Source organism: Mauremys reevesii, linkage group 9 (genome assembly GCF_016161935.1).
Source record: "Mauremys reevesii isolate NIE-2019 linkage group 9, ASM1616193v1, whole genome shotgun sequence".
Lineage (NCBI taxonomy): Eukaryota > Metazoa > Chordata > Testudines > Geoemydidae > Mauremys > Mauremys reevesii.
Genome location: NC_052631.1, coordinates 85257413 through 85277510, shown reverse-complemented (window position 1 = coordinate 85277510; position 20098 = coordinate 85257413). Strand labels below are relative to the sequence as shown.

Sequence of the window (20098 nt, the reverse complement as noted above, 5' to 3'; positions counted from 1 at the left end):
CTTTTGGGGCCCCGTACAAGAAGGAAAGGATTTGAACCTGTTTTCTGATGTAAAGCTCTCCATAGAAATGTACCCACTTATTTTCATCTATTTATAAATACTTTTAATTTGTAATATGTTTACAGTTAGATAAGTATGCAGATTTCCCCCCCATTTCAATTTCTTTCCTGCATGCAATATTTTATACATAGCCTATTAAATGCACTCAAGAATAGTAAGGACTCCCTGGTGATAGGCCATCAATCTTGGATGTTTTAGATTAAATAAACTGAGGACCGATTATCTTTGACAGGATGGTGATGTAAGGTCAGGTCTTGCAAGGTGCTGAGTACACGCAACACACATAGAAAATGAAGATGATTAGCATCAAAAAAGAATCAGGCCCATTTTATATAGGAAGAACTCTGCTGTGCTTTCCTAACTTTGAAACATGTTTTGATAACAGAGCTTTGGTTAACAACCACAATGGAACAAAAGTTATGTACGTTTGGGACCAAAGTTAGTTCAAAACTCATAACACATATGGGGCTTACCAAGAGGTCAACCTACTATTTTTTTCTTTAGCAACATGTAATATTTATTCTTACTTAACATGGCATACTCCTTAGAAGTCCTAGGGGAGTCACAATTCAAGCCAAATAGAAGGTATCATTCAGAAGGTTTTAGAATTCAGCATAAAATGATGTCGGGAGGAGCGTACTCTATAGCATTTTGGAACACGGACATACAAATGGCCAAAGCAATCTTTGATAAGAAGGAAGGAGGGCTGTATTCATTCCCACAACACTAACAGCACATACGCCAAACCTCAGCACTACCAGTCATCTGAATAATAGACAGCCTGAGACTAGTGAAAACTCTCAATTTTTCTGAATATGCATTTTAATCTATGGATATGAAGTTTGAGGAGGCAACTAAGAAGACTGAGTATCAATATTTTGCTTCTGCTTACTAATGTATTGGAGTGGCTTCATGTCTGTACCTTTATTTTAGAAAAGACTTTCCCCTACCTACCTTTACATGATATTTCACAACTATTAGAATATTCTATTGAAAAGGTTGGTTTTGTTTTTAAAAAATATCACCTATGTATTCTGAAAAAGATTTAGAGACTTACTGACTCAGATGCAGAATCTGAGCTCAATCACACCTGTGTAAATCCAAAGTATTAACATTCAGCCTAAACTCTGGCTTCCCCACATCCATGCCAATATTGTATCACATCATAGTATCTACTAAATTCAAATACAACCTTCCCAAATATCCATTGATCAGTACAGTCTGCTTTATTTAAGTTAAACAATTTGCAGTTTGGCTTGTGCTAAATTAAAGCAATAGGGCATTAATTATCATTGCCAATGAACCATCAAGATGACAAACAGTTGTATAATCAGATTCATTAAATCTTTTGTGCATCTTCCTAAAAAACACTAGTTGTTGTGTGTGACCTTGTCATATTAACTAACACAGGAAATAAACAGGATCAGTGCTTATTTTTGATAGTTCCTTCTCACATGTACAACTGTATATTGCATTAGGCTTAAGATAGTGTATTTGCAGTTCAGTTTGTGTGGCCAATAAAGGATTATTCTGTGCTTCAATGGTTGAGACTTTTATGTATGTATTAGATATAGGGTTTTTGTTTGAATACAAAAATTAAAAAAAAACAACACTACCCAAGAATAATTTTGACCCCCAACAAGAGAGAGGTGCCAAAGACTTCATGAAGTCCATTAGGTCTTCACTGACTTTATGTGGAAAGCATTCTGATACTACAATGATGGGCGCCAGTAAAAAACCCTAAGGTAGACAGGATTCCTCCTGCCCTGCAGGAAGTAAGAGTCATAGCTAGAGGAATTTGAGGATAGTCAATGGAAGTCATCCATTCCTACAGGCAGGAAATCTCCTAACAGAAGCAATTTTAAAGTGCCAGGATTCTCATCCTGCAAAAGCTTATGCATATGACTAGCCCCACTGTACTCAGTTTTCAGTTCATATTGCTCCTCTCAGCATTAGAACTGCCATGTAAATAGGATAAAAATAATTTTCATCATAGTTTTAAAATGATTATTTATAGTTTTCTCCATAAACATTCTTGCTTAATACACTAAAAGACCTGAGCCCAATCCTGCTATCCTTGCTCATGTAAGTAGCCCCATTGACTTCAATGGCATTTGACACATGAATAAATGTTACAAGCTCAATCCCTATAAAAGTAAGATATTGAAAACATCACAGATCCACTTTTGTTTGAGAAAACAAAAATTTTACCACATTCTCAGATGCTAGCCGTACTCTGTTAGCATTCCATGTGCTAACTCATGCTTAGCTACAGTGACTGATGCATCATCAGCACAGGTTGCACTGGAACAGAGGATGTTTGCGTCATGGGCGCTGTTCTTCAGAGCCCTACAAAACAAAATTAAGACACTGTAAAACTTTTTGAAAACATTCACATGTTCTGCTCATACGATAATATTACTGATTTTCAGGAATGTTTTAATTAGGAAACTGCTTAGCACATATGGAAATCTAATGCTTTGTACAGTACTGTATAAACAGTAAAGGAATGTGGTTATCTTGAAAATCTCATTTAAATCCGACCATTTTGATATTGTTACAAGTTAACTCCTAAAAGGACTGTAATTTGAAAGACAGAGGGGAAAAATATTTTTCCTCTATCAATAAGTTTCCTTTGTGCTTTGACAACACTTTGCATATGGTCCATCGCACTTCCTCCACTAACACAATGACCTCCCTCTTGCCACAGGAAGACAGTATCAGATTTGCACTGTTCCATAAATAGGGCTTCTGATTTTCAGATTTTAAAAACACCAATAAAACACCCCCCACTTTAAAAAAATGAACTGGAGTTTATCCAATAAACACCAGCAATGGTTACTTGTATCTAAAGCTTGTCTACACAGAGCAGTAATGCAGACTACAAGGGAGTGATTTCTAAAGCATATACTATAGTAGAAGCAAATATAATAGAAGCCCTACCCATATACCATATGTGTAAGATAGTCCTCTCAGAGCACCCCCTTGTGGTACAACATGGCCCTGCAGATACTGGCTTTAGCTCCATCTGGGGCCCTTGTTAGAAGTCACTCACAGACAAGAATACTGTAAACTAAGATTTCTGCTTTGTAAGGTTTTATTTATTAAGTCTCTAACAGCAAATCAAACCACTCCTCCAGTCCAGCCCTTGTTCCCAGGATCCTATAGCCCTCCTCCTACGATCAGCTGCACTGTTAACTCACATAGGTTTTTCCCTTCTTAAGTCAGAAATGCCACAGCTCTCCTTTTGGGCTCTGTGCTGATCATTCAGACCAGCTGCAGCCTTTTCACAGCTCCATCAATGCTAACCCCTTTCAACTCTATAGAGCAAAACAGGCCTCATCTCCCTTTCTGGAAGCTTCCCTTTTATTACCAGGCCTGAACTAATTTACTCACATGACCTCCCAGTCATAGAGCTACTCTCATTTCCTGCACCTGGGGAGGCAGACAAGTCACAGGTGGGAAAAGGGCCAGTCAGGCTGTCACCTTGTGACAATGCAAAGCACAGTTGCACTCAAGTTTGCCTGCTGTTTTGTACTGTGGGTCACTTTATAAGAAAAAGTCTGTCACATGGACTCATCTCCCACCCCAACCCCTCTCTAATCCCAGCTCTTGTTCTCATAGGATTGTATTCTATAAGGCCATCAGGAGGCATGCTTTTCCACAGGCTTTGCAAGAGGATGGTACAAAAGCAGAGGCAAAGCTGAAACTGAAGGCAGGAGAGTGCTTAGACAGAAAAGCAGATGGGTAACTCTAACCATGTCTGGTGATGATAATCACAAACTTTCCAAGAGGCCCTTCTAAACATCAGCCAGGGGTAGAGGGGTGAGAGCAGAAAAACACTTTTACAATTATTTTTCCTTTTAAAATTATAATGTGCAACTTAAAGAGAATGTTTTAAAATTATTCAATTTCCCTTTGATTTCTTAATCCTCCCCCACTCCCCCCACCCCGGCAAGCATACATAGGTAAGTAGAAGTTATCCCATTTTACAGGAGAAGACACAGAAAAGGTAAATGGTTTGCCCAAGGTGCAATAGCCTGTCAGTGATAGAGGCAAGATAAAAACTCAGGAGCACAATGGATCCTAGCCTGGTGCTCAGTCCACAAGGCAATGCTTGCTGTCTCATTGCTGTTAATTGTTAAGCTCTTTGCAGGGTTACATGTCAAGGTAACATGCATACTTGGCTCTCCTGAAAGGTTTGCCTTTTGTAACCTGAAGCATTTAAAATCTTGTATTTCTCCTTTGTGCACAGGATTTTTTTAGGTCAACAAAGGGTCACCAGACACTAGTTTCCAGGAGAACATGCATAATTTCTGGGATTTATTTTTAATTAATGCTCTCCATCTGCAAGACCACCTACAGAGACAGAGTTATTTATGCGTACAGGAATCTAAATAAAATATAAACCCAAGAATTGAAACCACATTTGTCTCTTTTCCTTCTGTCTCCCATACCATGCTGTTTTGGTATTGGTGAAAAGTTTTGCTTTATTTGACTTTCAGGTAGTGGATGAGGCCCCAGAGGGGCAATAATGGCTGTGGGGGGGGAGAGGCGGGGCCAGAAAGACTCAGAGGTCAGCTAAAGAGGCTGTTGCCAACTCTTGTGGTTTTAGTGCAAGTCTCACAATATTTGGTATTTTTCTTAAAGCCCCAGCTACTGGAATAAGACATTGCAAAAGAATCTCAGCTTTCATTTTAAAATAAAGTACACCGCTACCTCGATATAACGCGGTCGTGGAGAGCCAAAAATCCCTATCACGTTACAAGTGAAACGCGGTTATATCGGGGTAGCGGTGGCAGGCCATGGGGAGCCCCAGGCCCTTTAAATTGCCAGTGGAGCCCCACTGCTGCAGCCCTGGGGTAAGAGTGGCAGGGCTCCAGCAGTGATTTAAAGGGCCCGGGGCTCCCCACACCAGCCTTGGGCCCTTTAAATCACCGGTGAGCGCTGCTGCCGCAGCCCTGGGGTAGCAGCAGCAGGGCTCCAGCGGTGATTTAAAGAGCTCCGGGCTCCGGCCACTGTGGGGAGTCCAGGCCCTTTAAATTGCCAGCCTAGTCCTGCTGCCGCAGCCCCAGAGTAGCGGCAACAGGGCTCCGGTGGTGACTTAAAGGGCCCGGGGCTCCCCACAGCAGCCAGAGCCTCAGACCCTTTAAAGCACTGCCCAAGCCCTGCTGCCGGAGCCCCAGGGTAGTGGTGGCAGGACTCCAGTGGTGATTTAAAGGGCCCTGGGCTTCCCACAGCAGCCTGAGCCCTGGACCCTTTAAAGCGCCACCGGAACCCCGCTGCTACCGCGCTATATGCAAACCCTTGTTATATCGGGTTGTGTTATAGCGGTGTAATTTTATTTTATTTTTTGCAGAGAAGAGCTTGAAAAAGTGGCCCAAGAACACCTTGCAGGCTCAAAAATCATTACACAAAAGAAAACAAAAATGTATGATTTAAAAAAAAAACACCATGATTTTTAAGCCAATATCATGATTGTTGGGAGCTTGACTCATGATTTTTTAACAGGGTTGGCCATATTGTAAATGCCTTAGGATAAATATAAAGGGCTGAAGCTGCGGGTTCACTCAAAGGGTACCAGAAGAGAACAGCTAGCAGAAACCTCTGGACAAGACCCACTGCTCTGAGAAGGTGTCAAGGAAGACAGTGAATGCTACTCAAGGAAAACTATGGTCATTCTGCTTATTTTCTTATCTGTACTTAACTTCCTAATTTTACTTTCTTATCGCTAGTAAAACTACACTTCTAATATGCATTATCTTACTCTTCTAGATACTCTGGATTCTCTTCATACACAACAGGTTTCAGAAACTGCTCCGTTAAGAACTTTTTATGGTGTTGGTTTGTTCCCGTGGGCTCTTACAACTGTCACTGCACCAAACTCTTTCATCCACTGACAGAGAAGGGAGGAATTCACCTGGTTTTGAGGAGCCTGAGAAATCAATGTTCACCAGAATGTATCTATTAAAATCTGATCCTTTCATACATATACATGCAAATATAATATTACTATTATTTTAGTATACAGTTCCCCCCCCCTCCCAACTTCTGATTGGATGGTGGAGGAGAATGACATCTGAATGAACTATGTGTTTGGTTAGCATTTTCCTTTAGAAACATTGTAACAGTGAGGTAGTTTAGCTCCTCCCCAGAAAATAGGTGGTTTGCTCTGAAGAGAGACAACTGGAGACAGGTGTCAGATGGGACCTCAGGAGGAAAAAAACAGGGAAGGAAATTAAAAGAAACAAAGAAGTCAAGAAGCAGATGGTAGACAAGTTCCAGTGGGAGCAGGAGCAATAGAATTAAAGGGTGTCTATACTTCGAGGCGGAGGTGTGATTCCCAGCTTGAGGAGACATATCCGTGCTAGCTCTGATCGAGCTAGCCCACTAAAACGATGTAATTATGGCAGCATGAAGGGCTAACCACACAGAGAGTACATGCCTGTCAGAGAAACCAGGTACCTACTTGTGGCGGCTAGCCCATCCCACCGCTCATGGTGCCATGGCTACATTCTGTTCTTAGCATGCTAGTTCACTGAGAGCAAGCACATGTCTCCTTAAGCTAGGAATCACACCCCCAGCTCAACATGTAGACATACTCAAATGTGAGCAGCCACACAGCGAAGTCATACATACCTGAGCTAACGTGTCCTCACTGGTGCTGCACTCACCCATGGGTCATTAGGAGTTTGGGGGACATATCCCATGGTTCTTGGTACTGCAGTAAGCTGAGCTGCTCTTCCCAGTAAATTGTGGGAAAACTTGTCTGTCCTTCTAGGCAATGGGGGGGAGGGGGCGTGAAGTACAGTATTCTGGGAAGGCATTCGAGGTCTATCAGCACATGGTGATTTAGCCTAGTTCTGCACTATAAAACTGGGAGGGTTATCAGCCCCAGTAAAAGTGGCACCTGAGCTCTTACACCCAGCTAAGTAGTACATGGAGTTCAATGGTTGCCCTTGGCTTCTTTGAAGATAATTAAAGATGTGATTTATTTGAGTAAAAAAACAAACAAAAAAAAACTGGGTTTAAAGCATCACTAAATGCAGGTCAGAGGGTTTTGAATGGATGAGGGGAGGGGGACTTGAGGGTGAGATTATGGGCAACAGTTGAGTAAGAGCCTGAGTTAACTCTGCAGGGATAACAAAAGTTGCAAAAATGAACTGTGTTTTAACCCTGTCAAAGGAGTAGGTTTTACAGTTATTTATGCCAGACGTCACAGCAGTAGGTGCTGCAGTAACACCTACAAATAAACCACGATTAGCTGAAGGCTAATTATCCAAATTTGAGTTGTCTGGACTTTGTTTCTGTCTCCCATTTCTGCACAGTGAAATTAATCAGAAACACTGATTTTGTGAAATTTTTGGATTTTGCTAAAATCTTTGAAAATTAAGGGTTACCTGTGTAAATGTAAAAACCATGTATAAGAGTGTAGTTGGGCCCTTAAAGCACATAGGAAGAGATAAGTCTTTGCCCAGGTCTTCACTAACCACAGCTTTGTTTGGGAATCATTGGGTATTCCCCATTTCTGGTCTTTCCAGGGTGCTTTGTTTCATTGATATTGAGGGCATGGGAGCATGGCACAGAAGAAATATCTGCTCTTTATCTAAGCCAGTGGTTCTTAACCTTTACTGCAATCTGCACCCCTTTGGTTCTCAAAATACGTTCTTGCACCCCTTATCAAAAATCATTGAAGCAGGTCAGTTCTTTAAACCTAGATATATTTTTTGTTTGCATATTACAGTAATCATTAAAAAATGTATGTTAATAAATACATAGGTTTGATGAAACAAAGTAGTTGTACTTACGTGCCTGTGCTTAATTTGTGTTTTTGATGATTTGCCTTCTAAAAAAAGCTGGCATGTCTCACACTCCCAGAAAGGGCATCTTGCACCCCCAGGGGGTGCGTGCACCTCAGGTTAAGAACCACTGATCTAAGCTATGTAGAGTACGTCTAGATGCCACAGTTGGTCAGGAACTCTTGTGATAAAAATAATTAACAAAAATTAAAATAGCAAACTAGGGGTAAACTTAGATCATTGTATGCAATCTCCTTGTCCCTTCTCCAGTCCCCAGCCCAGCTCCTGCCTCTTGGGAAAAGCATACCCAGCTAATCTCCCCATTGCTGGGTAAAAACACCACCCAATAGCAGGAAGGGAACAGCGGGCTCTGAGGGCAGGCTGAGTATTGCTTTGGTTACATTTATTTCAGGGTTTACACGTGCTGGGCAGGGGTTACCCTGGGGGCCATGTGGGTGCGTCTGTTTGTGGGTAACGTGTGTGAGGGACGGGGGGTCACCGGGGTGACACTGGCCCCTGGCTGGGGGAGCTGGCTCGGGGCTGGCCCGGTGTGGGACTCGCCGCCTGCAGGTCCCTTGCTCGGGTCAGGCCCGGCTTTGCTGAACCGAGGGCGCCCCCTCGCGGCCGCTCGCAGCCCGGCTTTCCGGGAGAGACGCCGCTTGGCCGCCCCCGGCCCGGCTCAGGCGAAGCAGCCGGCCATGAAATCGGCCTTTGTCACCGTGGGCACGACCAGCTTTGAGGAGCTGATCGCCGCGGTGACCGCCCCGGAGACTCTCCAGGTGAGGCCGAGGCGCCCGTCCCGCAGGCGGCGGGGCCTAGTGCGAGCCGGGGCCTGCCGCGGCTCCCGGCTTCCCGCCTCTCCCCTGGCCGCGGGGGGCGGATGCTGGGCCCCGGGGCTGGCTCCCGCGCTGCGGGTACGTTCCCCTCACCCGGCCCGGCCCGGCCCGGCCCGGCTCGGCGCGGGACTCGTGCGCGCGAGGAGGGAAGCGGTGCTGGCCCCCGGCCCGGCCCGGCCCGCCTCGTCCCCGGGGCGATGTAACCTCCCCCCCGTCTCGCTGTAGGTCTTGCGGAGCCTCGGCTACGGCAGACTCGTGCTGCAGGTCGGCAGAGCGGCGGCGGCCCCGGCCCCGTTCCGCACGGCGGCGTTTACACTGGACGTGTTCCGGTTCAAGGAGTCGCTGGCCGAGGACCTTGAGAACGCGGATCTAGTGATCAGCCACGCGGGTAACGCGGCTTCGGGGTGCCCGGGGGCAGGGGGGTGAGCTCCGCTCTCCGCTGCGGAGCGGCCGCCTGCTCTGGGCCCGAGCAGGGCAGCCCTGGCGAGCCGGAGTGCTGGGTTTGCTCTAGGCGGGGGTCGGGAAAACTGGCATAGCCCGAGGGGCCACTGACAAGGCTTAGAGCTTGTACCTCTGTCCCTGTGATGAAGCGGGGATTGTCTGTACTAGTTTCATGACACCGGTGGGTGCCTTGGTTTGCCCTATAAGCTGCACTGTTACCCAATGGGTGGGAAAGGACCATTTGCTCCCAGGGCAGGCTAACGGGCATTGGTATGAATATCTGAGCTTCAATGGGGCATTGGAAAAGGACTGGCAGAGCCTGACCCCATGTCAATGGAGAATTCGAGACGATTGTGGCAAATCCAGTCACCAGGATGGTGACAACCAGCAGCCAGTGACTCAGAAGGAGAGAGATTTCCCCACCTCTGCAGGGTAGCTCAGCAACATACCAGCTCAAGGACAGAGGATGGGAAAGCTGTGAGGTGTGGGGGATAAGAATTGATGGCTGAAAGGAGACATCTCTTACCTGGGAACTGACTAAGGAGGTCAGAATGAGAGAGAGCTTGAACCTTGAGCGTCACTACAGCTTGGCTGGACTCTGAGTTAACCAGAATGGTGTAGGCCAGGGGTAGGCAACCTATGGCACGCGTGCCAAAGGCGGCACTCATGCTGACTTTCAGCGGCACTCACACTGCCCAGGTCCTGGCCACCGGTCTGGGGGACTCTGTATTTTAATTTAATTTTAAATGAAGCTTCTTAAACATTTTAAAAACCTTATTTACTTTACATACAACAATAGTTTAGTTATATATTATAGACTTATACAAAGAGACCTTCTAAAACGTTAAAATGTATTACTGGCACGCAAAATCTTAAATTAGAGTGAATAAATGAAGACTCGGCACACTGCTTCTGAAGCCGACCCCTGGTGTATGCCATGTTTTAACCTTCAGTTCTCTATGCTGACCTAAAAATGCCCTATGCTTTGTTCCAGTTGACTAATAAACCCTAATGTTTTGACAATTCAGTTGTAGTATGTCTGCAAATACTTGGTGAGGTGCATTAATTCCCGAAGACTGGACAAGTCCCCACCAGGAGTCTAGCTCAGTTGGACTCTCTGAACAGAGCTTGCAGTGTGAAACGGGAGTGCTGGAGCCCCAGAGGTCGAGTCTAAGGAGGCGGTGAGGCCACAAGGCCTACCCTGTGCAGGAAGAGTGAGACACCTTGAGGGACTGGCATGCTGAAGGTGTTCCTCCTAGAGAGTTTAGCAAAGCTAGAGGCACAACACCAATTCTAGGGATCAGTGACAGTCTCCCAGTTTAAATTTTGTAAAATTTTAGTTAAAACTCCCATTCAAACCAAATGTCAGTGGAATCATACAGCATAATGGGAGTATGGCCTGAGTAAATATTTCAGGGTTAATTGTTTTTTACTGCAAGTGTGTACGGTGAAACTTGGATGCATGTGTGCAAATACTGTTCATGTTATTGATTTCTTCTGTAGGTGCAGGCACTTGTTTGGAGACTCTGGAAAAAGGGAAACCACTCTTGGTGGTTGTAAATGAAAAGCTGATGAACAATCATCAGCTAGAATTAGCCAGGCAACTATACAGAGATGGACACCTCTTCTATTGCACTTGTAGGTATGGCACATATTTTCATATCATTTGTGCCTCCTTCTAAGGGTCTAGCCAATTGTTCTCATTTTGTTCCCTTAGAAGAAATTGACAGCAGCCATCCTGACTGAACGAGTATTATTATTAGTAGTATTAAGGTAGTGCATAGGAGCCCTAGTCATAGGCCAGGACCCCATTGTGCTAGGCATAATTTTCACAGTTTTCTTTTACAGTATCACATACAACACATAGATTTATTGGGGGGTGGGAGGAATCTCTTCTCTGCAACTGTACATCAGAGGCAAAAATCAATAACTCCTCCTCAAACAGACAGTGACTAGATTGGGCATAGCTCCCTCCAGAGCTAGTCTACCACTGCTATGTATTTTTGCCAGGGTAGATTACTACTAGAGTTACGCTTGGTGCTACTTTCACCAAACCATTGAAAATCTGGTTCCAAGGTTATCATTTTTTAGGTCACTACTGATTCCGATTAAATGACAAACACTCTAAACAGAGCTAAAGTGAAGGAGTTTGAGTTGTAGTTATTCACACTGTTCAGAAAAAAAATATCCCCAAAGAAAGTCAAACCTCTGAAGTTGGTAGAAAGCAGCACTGGCCAATAGCTCTAAGTAACATACCATGTAAGGTAAATTTAATAAAAGGCCCTGGCTCTTCAGAAGCTTCTGTTTGAACTTATTTAGGTCTTCATGTTGAATACAGCCTTAAAACAACATCAGAAGTTTGGGTTGATCAGCCACTATTCTACCCAGAGGGAGAGTTGTTGAATAACCATTTAGATCTGACACAAGCTCTCTTGTCTTGCACACTGATTGCTCCTGTTGTCAACTTAATTCTAATACCTCGTCAAGACTCCATATTGCTGTCTGTAGTCAGGAGGTCTTAGGAAGGTAAAAACAGGATACAGATTGGATAACTTTGGGTTATGGTAATTTCTTATGTTTTGGTAAAATTAAGACTACTATCATGAGACATAAATAACTAAGTGAAAATGTTTAGTGGAAGAAGAATTTTGAGAAGGGATCTGAAGGGCAGACAAAAAGGGGAGTGTATGGTGGCTTTTGACCTTCAACAGCATGTAACCCACTCTGAATCTGGCTCCACTTTGAAAGGAAAAACTCCTGGGAGAATTCTGCAACAAAAAAATCCAAAATTCTGCATATTTTATTTGTCAATGCAATATAATCACACCAGTTTCATTTATCTTGGTAATTTATTTAAACTACCATACAGGGAAAAAAATCACAATAACTGTTCAGCATTTCCTAGACATATGAAAGTTAAATTACAAGTACTTGGTAACCAAGACCCTGCATTCCAGATATAATCCTGGATTTTCATTTACATTACTTTTATTTTGGTGTTGGTGTTCTGTAAAGTAGACTGCCACTTTAAATTGCTCAGACTTTCACACATGAGAGTCATACAGTTTTGCTAATCATTGTCCTGCATTTATTTTAAATGGATAAGTAAAATAGATCCTGAGCTGAGGGACTCGTGTGCATGCATGCTTTAAGGCAGGATTAGAAAAATAGTGAAAGACAAAATACCCCCATGTGAAGTATTTAATCGTTCATGTTGCCTTTGTTTGTTTTGTTTTTATAGCACCCTTTTGGAGTCATTGAAGTCAATCGATTTGTCAACACTGAAACCCTTTTCTCCTGGACAGCCAGAAAAGTTTGCTGCATTCTTGGACAGAGTTATTGGATTTGAATAATTAATCCAGAAAAATGAAAATGTTAGTATGTGATCAAATTCTTCTAATGTCACTTCCTTAATAGGAAAAGCCACTTATTCGAACCAACACTTTTTGTATCAACTGAACATAAATATGCCTGTTCAATTTCAACTGACATTAAATATATTCCCATTTAATGCCAATTTAACATCTATTGGCATCATGCTTCAAGTAACACAGTGTCAGTAGAGGTATAGAGTTATTTTTTGTTGGACAACCCTATCTAAAGGACTTATCTAGCAAGAGCCAAGGAGAGCCAGAAACTAAAGACCAACAACTTGACTCTTGCAGACAAGGTCCAGATGGCAAATCCAGCTAACAGACAAAAAGTTGTTTCCTTGCAATTTTCAGTCTCAACTGCGTGTAAGATCTTAAAGAGAAATCCTAAACGAGTAGCACAGTGGTTCAAACTACAATAAAAAATGGCAGTGGGTGGGGAAAAAGAAGGGAGTAGAGGAGGCACTTCTGTGCTGGGTTGTTCATTCACATCATCAGAACACATCAATTACAGGCGAGTTACTGATCAGGAAAACACAAAACATTGCAACAGAAATGGGACTTGAAAATTTTGAACCAGCCCATAGGTGGCTTTCCTGGCAGAAAGCATGAACTAACATTGCATTTAAATGGAGCCATGGTGAGAGAGATACCGGTATCTGAACTCAAGCACTGGACAACAGATGTCCTACCCTCAATCTTGGCCAAATTCTCTTTGGAGGACATTTATGGCTGATTTACTTTACAGCAATCCCAGAGGAAATTCTGGTCTTTAAAAAGTCATAATTAGCAGCAAAATAGCAAAGGAAAGAGTCACTGTTCTTGTGTGTGCAAGCCAAACTGGGAAAGATAAAATGAAAATTCTTGTGATTGAAAAAAGGAAAATGCCATATTGTTTTCCTGGTGTCCCCTCCCTGTCTACGATCTATAAAGCAAATAGGAATGCATGAATGATTGTCATCAGATTCACTGAATAGCTTATGAACATTCTCAAAGAGATGAGCGGGGAAAGAAAAGGAAAATTGCAGTGATTCTCAATTGTTGAGCCCACAAATGTGAAACTGAACTTTCTGCTGCCCGGTACAATTTCTTTACACCAGACTATGATTGAAGGGGTCATTCACAATTTAAAGCTCCATTATAGAAAGATCATGGTGCATAAAATCTTCATGCATGCTGATGGTGGCACAGAAAATGTGAGAAAGTTCACAAAAGATCTTGGTGTTTTGGATGGTGTTTATGTTGCATAGTACCAGGCTGGAGGTAACAACTTTGTTAGTTGTAACTGAAAAGTTAGTTTTGCAGCTGACATCAAGGAAATCACACTCTTATCTTGGAGGACTTTTTAGCTGAACTTGGTGAGACGTATGTCCTTGGCTGATTTACATGAATACTCTAATACAGATGCTGACCTTGAATGCTTAAGTCAGATGACATAATTAAGATCTTTGTAGATCAGTTTTGGAGCCTACGGAAGTGAACAAAACTGGAGAGGAAGATGCAGTCCTAAACCAATCAAAGAAGCTGTTTTTAGAACAAGCTTTTGGTTGTAGTGAAGTGAATAAAACTATTACTAAATCCATTCTACAGTTTGATAAAGCCCCAATCTCTGTCAGGTACTAACAGGATCATCTGATCCCATCTATAAGGCCAAATAGTGTTTTAACCATATTGGGAATTAATGTGAAACCAGGTCCTCCACCACAGCAGCTTCTTTCGTAATATAGCCTGGTCCACACGGAACAGACCTGTACTAGTTACACTTATGTTGATACATAGCTGTTATCAAAGTTCTAACCACTTCTCCCAGATCACTGTGGTGTGGTTGGGTTTTGTTTTATACTAACTGTCAGATGCAGTGGTACACTGCTAAAAAGTTAGGGTACGTCTATACTTACCGTCCGGGTCGGCAGCTAGCGTTCGACTTCTCGGAGTTCGATATATCGCGTCTAATCTAGACGCGATATATCGAACTCTGAACGCGCTCCCGTCGACTCCGGAACTCCACCACCGCAAACGGCGGTGGCAGAGTCGACGGGGGAGCCGCGGACTTCGATCCCGCGGCGTCTGGACGGGTGAGTACTTCGAACTAAGGTAGTTCGAGTTCAGCTACGCTATTCGCGTAGCTGAACTTGCGTACCTTAGTTCAACACCCCCCACCCCACCCCCCCAGTGTAGACCAGGCCTTAGTCTTTGACCAAATTCACTAGCACAATTTTCAGGAGAAAAAAATCCCTGTCCACACTGACTGGTACCCTACTAGTTACACCCATATCAACAACCACGTTTTAGTGTGGTTCTGATCACTGTAAGTAGGATACAAGCCAACCTAAGCCTAAATTAATGTGCTCTTCCTCTAAATGTTCTTTAAATGTGTTTGTATGTGAAAGCTGACAATGATGCAGTTCCAAATATCACAGTATATGTGAACACAAACAATTGAAACCTATTGAGCTAGACAGCATACATATGTAATAAAAAGACAGTCCCTCCTCCTAAACGTTTATAATTTGTTTTGATATTTTTCCCCAAATTTAGCTGTGAGATTTTTGGACATGCAACATATATGTGAAAGGGACAGAGCAGAACAGAAGCTTTGTTCGGAGTATTAAAGAGCTGAAAAGAGGAAAATTGGCTAAACTTAATAATTTCCTAAAAAAAAGTATGAACACACTGTCTGCAACAGATTTCAGAATTCTTCATTTCAATTATGTGCCTTCCGCTGACATCTTTATGTCAACAACTAGTTTTTTTACGTCATAACATCAAAAAAGCAAGGCAAGGAATCTGATGTATTTATTCACAAAAATTTACAGTAAAGTATGGTTTGTATTAGGGCTGTCAAGCAATTAAAAAAATCGCGATTGATCGCATTGTTAATAAAATACCATTTATTTTAAATATTTTTGGATGTTTACTACATTTTCAAATACATTAATTTAAATTACAATACAGAATACAAAGTGTGCAGTGCTCACTTTATATTTTTTGAAATTTTTTTACATTGCAAACATTTGTATTTTTCAGTTCACTTCATATAAGTACTGTAGTGCAATCTCTTTATCATGAAAGTTGAACTTACAAATGTAGAATTATGTACCAAAAAACCTGAATTCAAAAATAAAAAAATGTAAAACTTTAGAGCCTACTAGTCCACCCAGTCCTACTTCTTGGTCAGCCAATCACTCAGACAAATAAGGTTGGTTGCAATTTGCAGGAGATAATGCTGCCTGCTGCTTGTTTTCAATGTCACCTGAAAGTGAGAACAGGCATTTGCGTGGCACTGTTGTAGTTGGCACCGCAAGTTATTTATTTGCCAGATGCACCAAAGATTCATATGTCCCTTCATGCTTCAACCACCATTCCAGGGGACATGCGTCCATACTGATGATGGGTTCTGCTTGATAACGATCCAAAGCAGTGCGGACTGACGCATGTTCATTTTCATCATCCGAGTCAGATGCCACTAGCAGAAGGTTGATTTTCTTTTTTGGTGGTTTGGTTCTGTAGCTTCTGCATCAGAGTGTTGCTCTTTTAAGACTTCTAAAAGCATGCTCCACACCTCATCCTCTCAGATTTTGGATGGCACTTCAGATTCTTAAATCTTAGGTTGAGTGCTCTAACTATTTTTAGAAATCTCACATCGGTACCTTCTTTGCATTTTGTCAAATCTGCTGTGAAAGTGTTCTTAAAACTTACATGTGCTGCGTCATCATCCAAGACTGCTATAACATAGTATATATGCAGAGTGCAGGTAAAACAGAGCAGGAGACACACAATTCTCCCCCCCAGGATTACAGTCACAAATTTAATTGACACATTATTTTTTTAACGAGAACCATCAGCATGGAAGCATGTCCTCTGGAATGGTGGCCGAAGCATGAAGGGGCATACAAATGTTTAACATATCTGGCATGTAAATACCTTGCAACCCCGGCTACAAAAGTGCAATGCGAATGCCTGTTCTCACTTTCAGGTGACATTGTAAATAAGAAGCAGGCAGCAGTATCTCCCATCAATGTAAACAAACTTGTTTGTCTTAGCCATTGGCAGAATAAGAAGTAGGACTGAGTGGACTAGTAGGCTCTAAAGTTTTACACTGTTTTGTTTTTGAGTGCAGTTATGTAACCAAAAAAAATCTGAATTTATAAATTATACTTTCACGATAAAGAGATTGCCTTTCAGTACTTGTATAAGGTAAACTGAAAAATACTTTTTCTTTTGTTTATCATTTTTACAGTGCAAATATTTGTAATAAAAATAATGTAAAGTGAACACTGTGCACTTTGTATTCTGTGTTGTAAGTGAAATCAATATTGAAAATGTAGAAAAACATCCAAAAATATTTAATCATTTCATTTGGTATTCTGTTGCTATAAGTGTGATTAATTTTTTTAATCGTGATCAATTTTTTGAGTTAATCATGTGAGTTAACTGATTAACTGATAGCCCTAGTTTGTATGTATTATGTTTGTGGTGTGGGTATTAAACATTCACACAACAAACCGAACTTATTCTTGGTTAAATACACTTTTGTTTGGCAGAATTTTGGAAAATACAGACTGTTCAATCGGAGGTTCTTACAATATTGTAGACCTGTCCAGGATAGGTGAATAGGTTGTGTTTTAAACAATATTAGCAAACACGTTTTAAAAAGCACAATATAAAACATGACTTTTCACCTAGTATAGACAGGGCAAGGTCTGCTTACATGTGTTAGGTGGTCATGGTCAATCCTAGCCCTGGTCTGCACTATGAGGTTAGGTCGAATTTAGCCACGTTAGGTCGATTTTATAAGCAATGCATCTACACAACCATCCCTGTTCCGTTGACCTAAAGGACTCTTAAAATCGACTGCTATATTTCTCCCCGGCGAGGGGAGTAGCGCTAAAATTGACCTTGCTGGGTCGAAGTTGGGGTAGTGCAGATGCAATTCGATGGTATTGGTCTCCGGGAGCTATCCCAGAGTGCTCCAATGTGACGACTCTGAACAGCACTTTCAACTCCGATGCACTAGCCAGGCACACAGAAAAACCCCCGGGAAATTTTGAATTTCATTTCCTCTTTGGTCAGCATAGCAAGCTCAGCAGCACAGGTGACCATGCAGTCCCGGAATCGCAAACAAGCTCCAGCATGGACCAAATGGGAGATACTGGATCTGATTGCTATATGGGAAAAATAATCTGTGCAGGCTAAACACTGATCAAAAAGAAGAAATGCTAATATATATGCCAAAATTACACAGGGCATGGTGGAGAGAGGCTGCAACAGGGACACACAGCAGTGCCGTGTGAAAGTTAAGGAGCTCAGGGAAGCCTACCAAAAGACAAAGGAGACAAACGATCACTCCAGGTCAGATCCCCATACATACCACTTCTATGATCAGCTGCATGGCATTCTAGGGGGGGACCCTACCACTACCCCACCACTGTCCATGGACACCTGCAAGGGGGGAGTCTCACGCAACAGGGAGGAGGATGCGCAGCAGGCAAGTGGAGAATTCGTTCTCCCTGGCAGCCAGGACCTTTTCATCACCCTGGAGACAATACTCTCCCAATGGCTTTCCCAGACCCTGAAGCTGGAGAAGGCACCTCTGGTGAATGCACATTTGTAACTACACCACAGAGTTTAAAAGCGATTGTGTTTAATGTTTGATTTGCCCTGAAGACTTGGGATGCATTCGCAGCCAGTACAGCTACTGGAAAAGTCTGTTAACGTGTCTGGGGATGGAGTGGGAATCCTCCAGGGACATCTCCATGAAGCTCTCCTGGAGGTACTCTGAAAGCCTTTGCAGAAGGTTCTGGGGAAGGCTGCCTTATTTTGTCCTCCACGTAGGACACTTTACCACGCCAAGCCAGTAGCAAGTAGTCTGGAATCATTGCAGCACAAAGTAGGGCAGCGAATGATCCTGGGTTTTGGTCGCATTCAAGCAACATTGGTTTTTATCTTTCTGTGTTAGCCTCAGGAGAGCGATATCATTCATGGTCACCTGGTTGAAATAGGGGAATTTTTGTAAGGGAACAGTAAAAGGACCCCATTCATGCTGGGCTGTTTGCCCTTGGCTAAAAGGGATCATCCCAGAGAATAGCCATGGGGTGGGGTGGAGGTGACGGGTGTGCTGCACATCCACCCAAAACCCACAGCCCCTCCTTTTAAATGGCAAACCCAACCGGCATTGCTTGCTATGGGAAAGGAGGGTGCTGCAGTTTCAAACCATTCCTACATGTTATGAAGGCAGAAGAAGCCAACCCCACGTACCCTTTGGCTACCATGGCTACCTGGAAACCGAATTCTGTTGCCCAGCCATGTGTGGTGTGTCACCATACCAGCAGGCACGCAATACAAAAGGCAAAATGCGATCTTGTACCTAACGCACATGTGCTGTCTGCTGTGAATTGCTTGATTCACTGTGAAAGAGTCTCCCTTTTGTTCTCAGAAATGTATCTTCTTAAATTTTACTCTCACTTTTTATCCCCCCGCAGGTGCAAATGTCTCTATCATCTCCATCCCAGAGGTTATCGCAGATTAGAAGGTGATAAAAACGCACTCACGATGACGTGTTTTCCAAGCGCATGCAGTCCTCCTGCACTGATAGGGCACAGCTGAATGCGTGGAGGCATACAGTGACAGAGGCCAGGAAAGCATACAGTGAGCACGATGAGAAGAGGCAGGAGGCGATGCTGAGGCTAATGGGGGAGCAAACGGACATGCTCAGGTGTCTGGGGGAGCTGCAGGAAAGGCAACGAGCACAGACCTTCACTGCATCCACTATATAACCACCTGCCCTCCTCCCCAAGTTCCATATCCTCACCCAGACGCCCAAGAACATGGGGTCGGGGGAGGCTCCAGGCACTCAGCCACTCCACTCCAGAGGATGGCCCAAGCAACAGAAGGCTGTCATTCACACAGTTTTGATTTGTAGTGTGGCTACAGTAAGCAATGTGGCCTTGTCCTTCCCTCCGCCCCACCCCACCCGGGCTACCTTGTCAGTTATCTCACTTTTAATAAAGAAAGAATGCATGGTTTCAAAGCAATAGTGACTGTATTTTCTTTGCCAGCTGTGATCGAAGGGGAGAGGGTGGCTGGCTTACAGGGAATTAAAATCAACAAAGGGGGCGCCAAGGAGAAACACACACAACTATCACTCCATAGTCTGGCCAGTCATGAAACTGGTTTTCAAAGCCTCTCTGATGTGCAGCGCGCCAAACTGTGCTCTTCTAATCGCCCTGGTGTCTGGGTGCTCAAAACTGTCCACCAGGCGACTTGCCTTAACCTACCACCCCGCCTTAAATGTCTCCCCCCTTACTCTCACAGATATTATGGAGCACACAGCAAGCAGCAATAACAATGGGAATATTGGTTGCACTGAGGTCTAACCTAGTCAGTAAACAGTGCCAGCGAGCCTTTAAACGTCCGAAGGCACATTCTACCACCGTTCTGCACTTGCTCAGTCTATAATTCAACTGCTCCTTACTACTGTCCAGGCTGCCTATGTATAGCTTCATGCGCCATGGGAACAAGGGATAGGCTGGGTCTCCAAGGATAACTATTGGCATTTCAACATCCCCAACAGTAATTTTCTGGTCTGGGA

General features: G+C 43.3%; 2 protein-coding genes and 1 long non-coding RNA gene across 15 annotated transcripts in view; 2 read left to right on the top strand and 1 right to left on the bottom strand.

Annotated features, from left to right (window-relative positions):
* The window catches only part of DCX (doublecortin), a 183452-nt gene extending 177493 nt beyond the window's left edge, over window positions 1–5959 (bottom strand). For 8 of the 9 annotated variants that reach the window (XR_005584623.1, XM_039488242.1, XM_039488241.1 and 5 more), the window contains exons 1-2: window positions 3264–3395; window positions 2272–2409 (exon numbers count right to left, since the gene is read on the bottom strand). The gene's annotated coding sequence lies outside the window, so the exon portion shown is untranslated. Of the gene's footprint in view, window positions 1–2271; window positions 2410–3263; window positions 3396–5827 lie in introns of those variants that run through there. The other variant, XM_039488244.1, reaches the window with a different exon arrangement.
* On the top strand, window positions 3396–5972 carry LOC120371870. The gene is made up of 3 exons (XR_005584625.1): window positions 3396–3885; window positions 5572–5735; window positions 5836–5972. It is a non-coding gene; the product is annotated as an uncharacterized LOC120371870 (long non-coding RNA).
* Window positions 5973–8428: 2456 nt separating this feature from the next.
* On the top strand, window positions 8429–19394 carry LOC120371868 (UDP-N-acetylglucosamine transferase subunit ALG13 homolog). 5 transcript variants are annotated; one of them, XR_005584624.1, is made up of 5 exons: window positions 8429–8638; window positions 8921–9083; window positions 10640–10774; window positions 12378–12510; window positions 18990–19394. XR_005584624.1 is itself a non-coding variant. In XM_039488251.1 (5 exons), the coding sequence occupies exons 1-4, from the start codon at window positions 8558–8560 to the stop codon at window positions 12487–12489; spliced, it is 495 nt and encodes a 164-aa protein (XP_039344185.1). In that variant the 5' UTR covers window positions 8444–8557; the 3' UTR covers window positions 12490–12510; window positions 18990–19394. The 5 variants fall into 5 exon arrangements, 4 of the variants coding, with proteins under 4 accessions (XP_039344186.1, XP_039344185.1, XP_039344183.1 ...); XM_039488251.1 differs by having other exon boundaries at window positions 8444–8638; window positions 10640–10778; XM_039488252.1 differs by lacking the exon at window positions 18990–19394 and having other exon boundaries at window positions 12378–12653.
* Window positions 19395–20098: the final 704 nt, after the last annotated feature.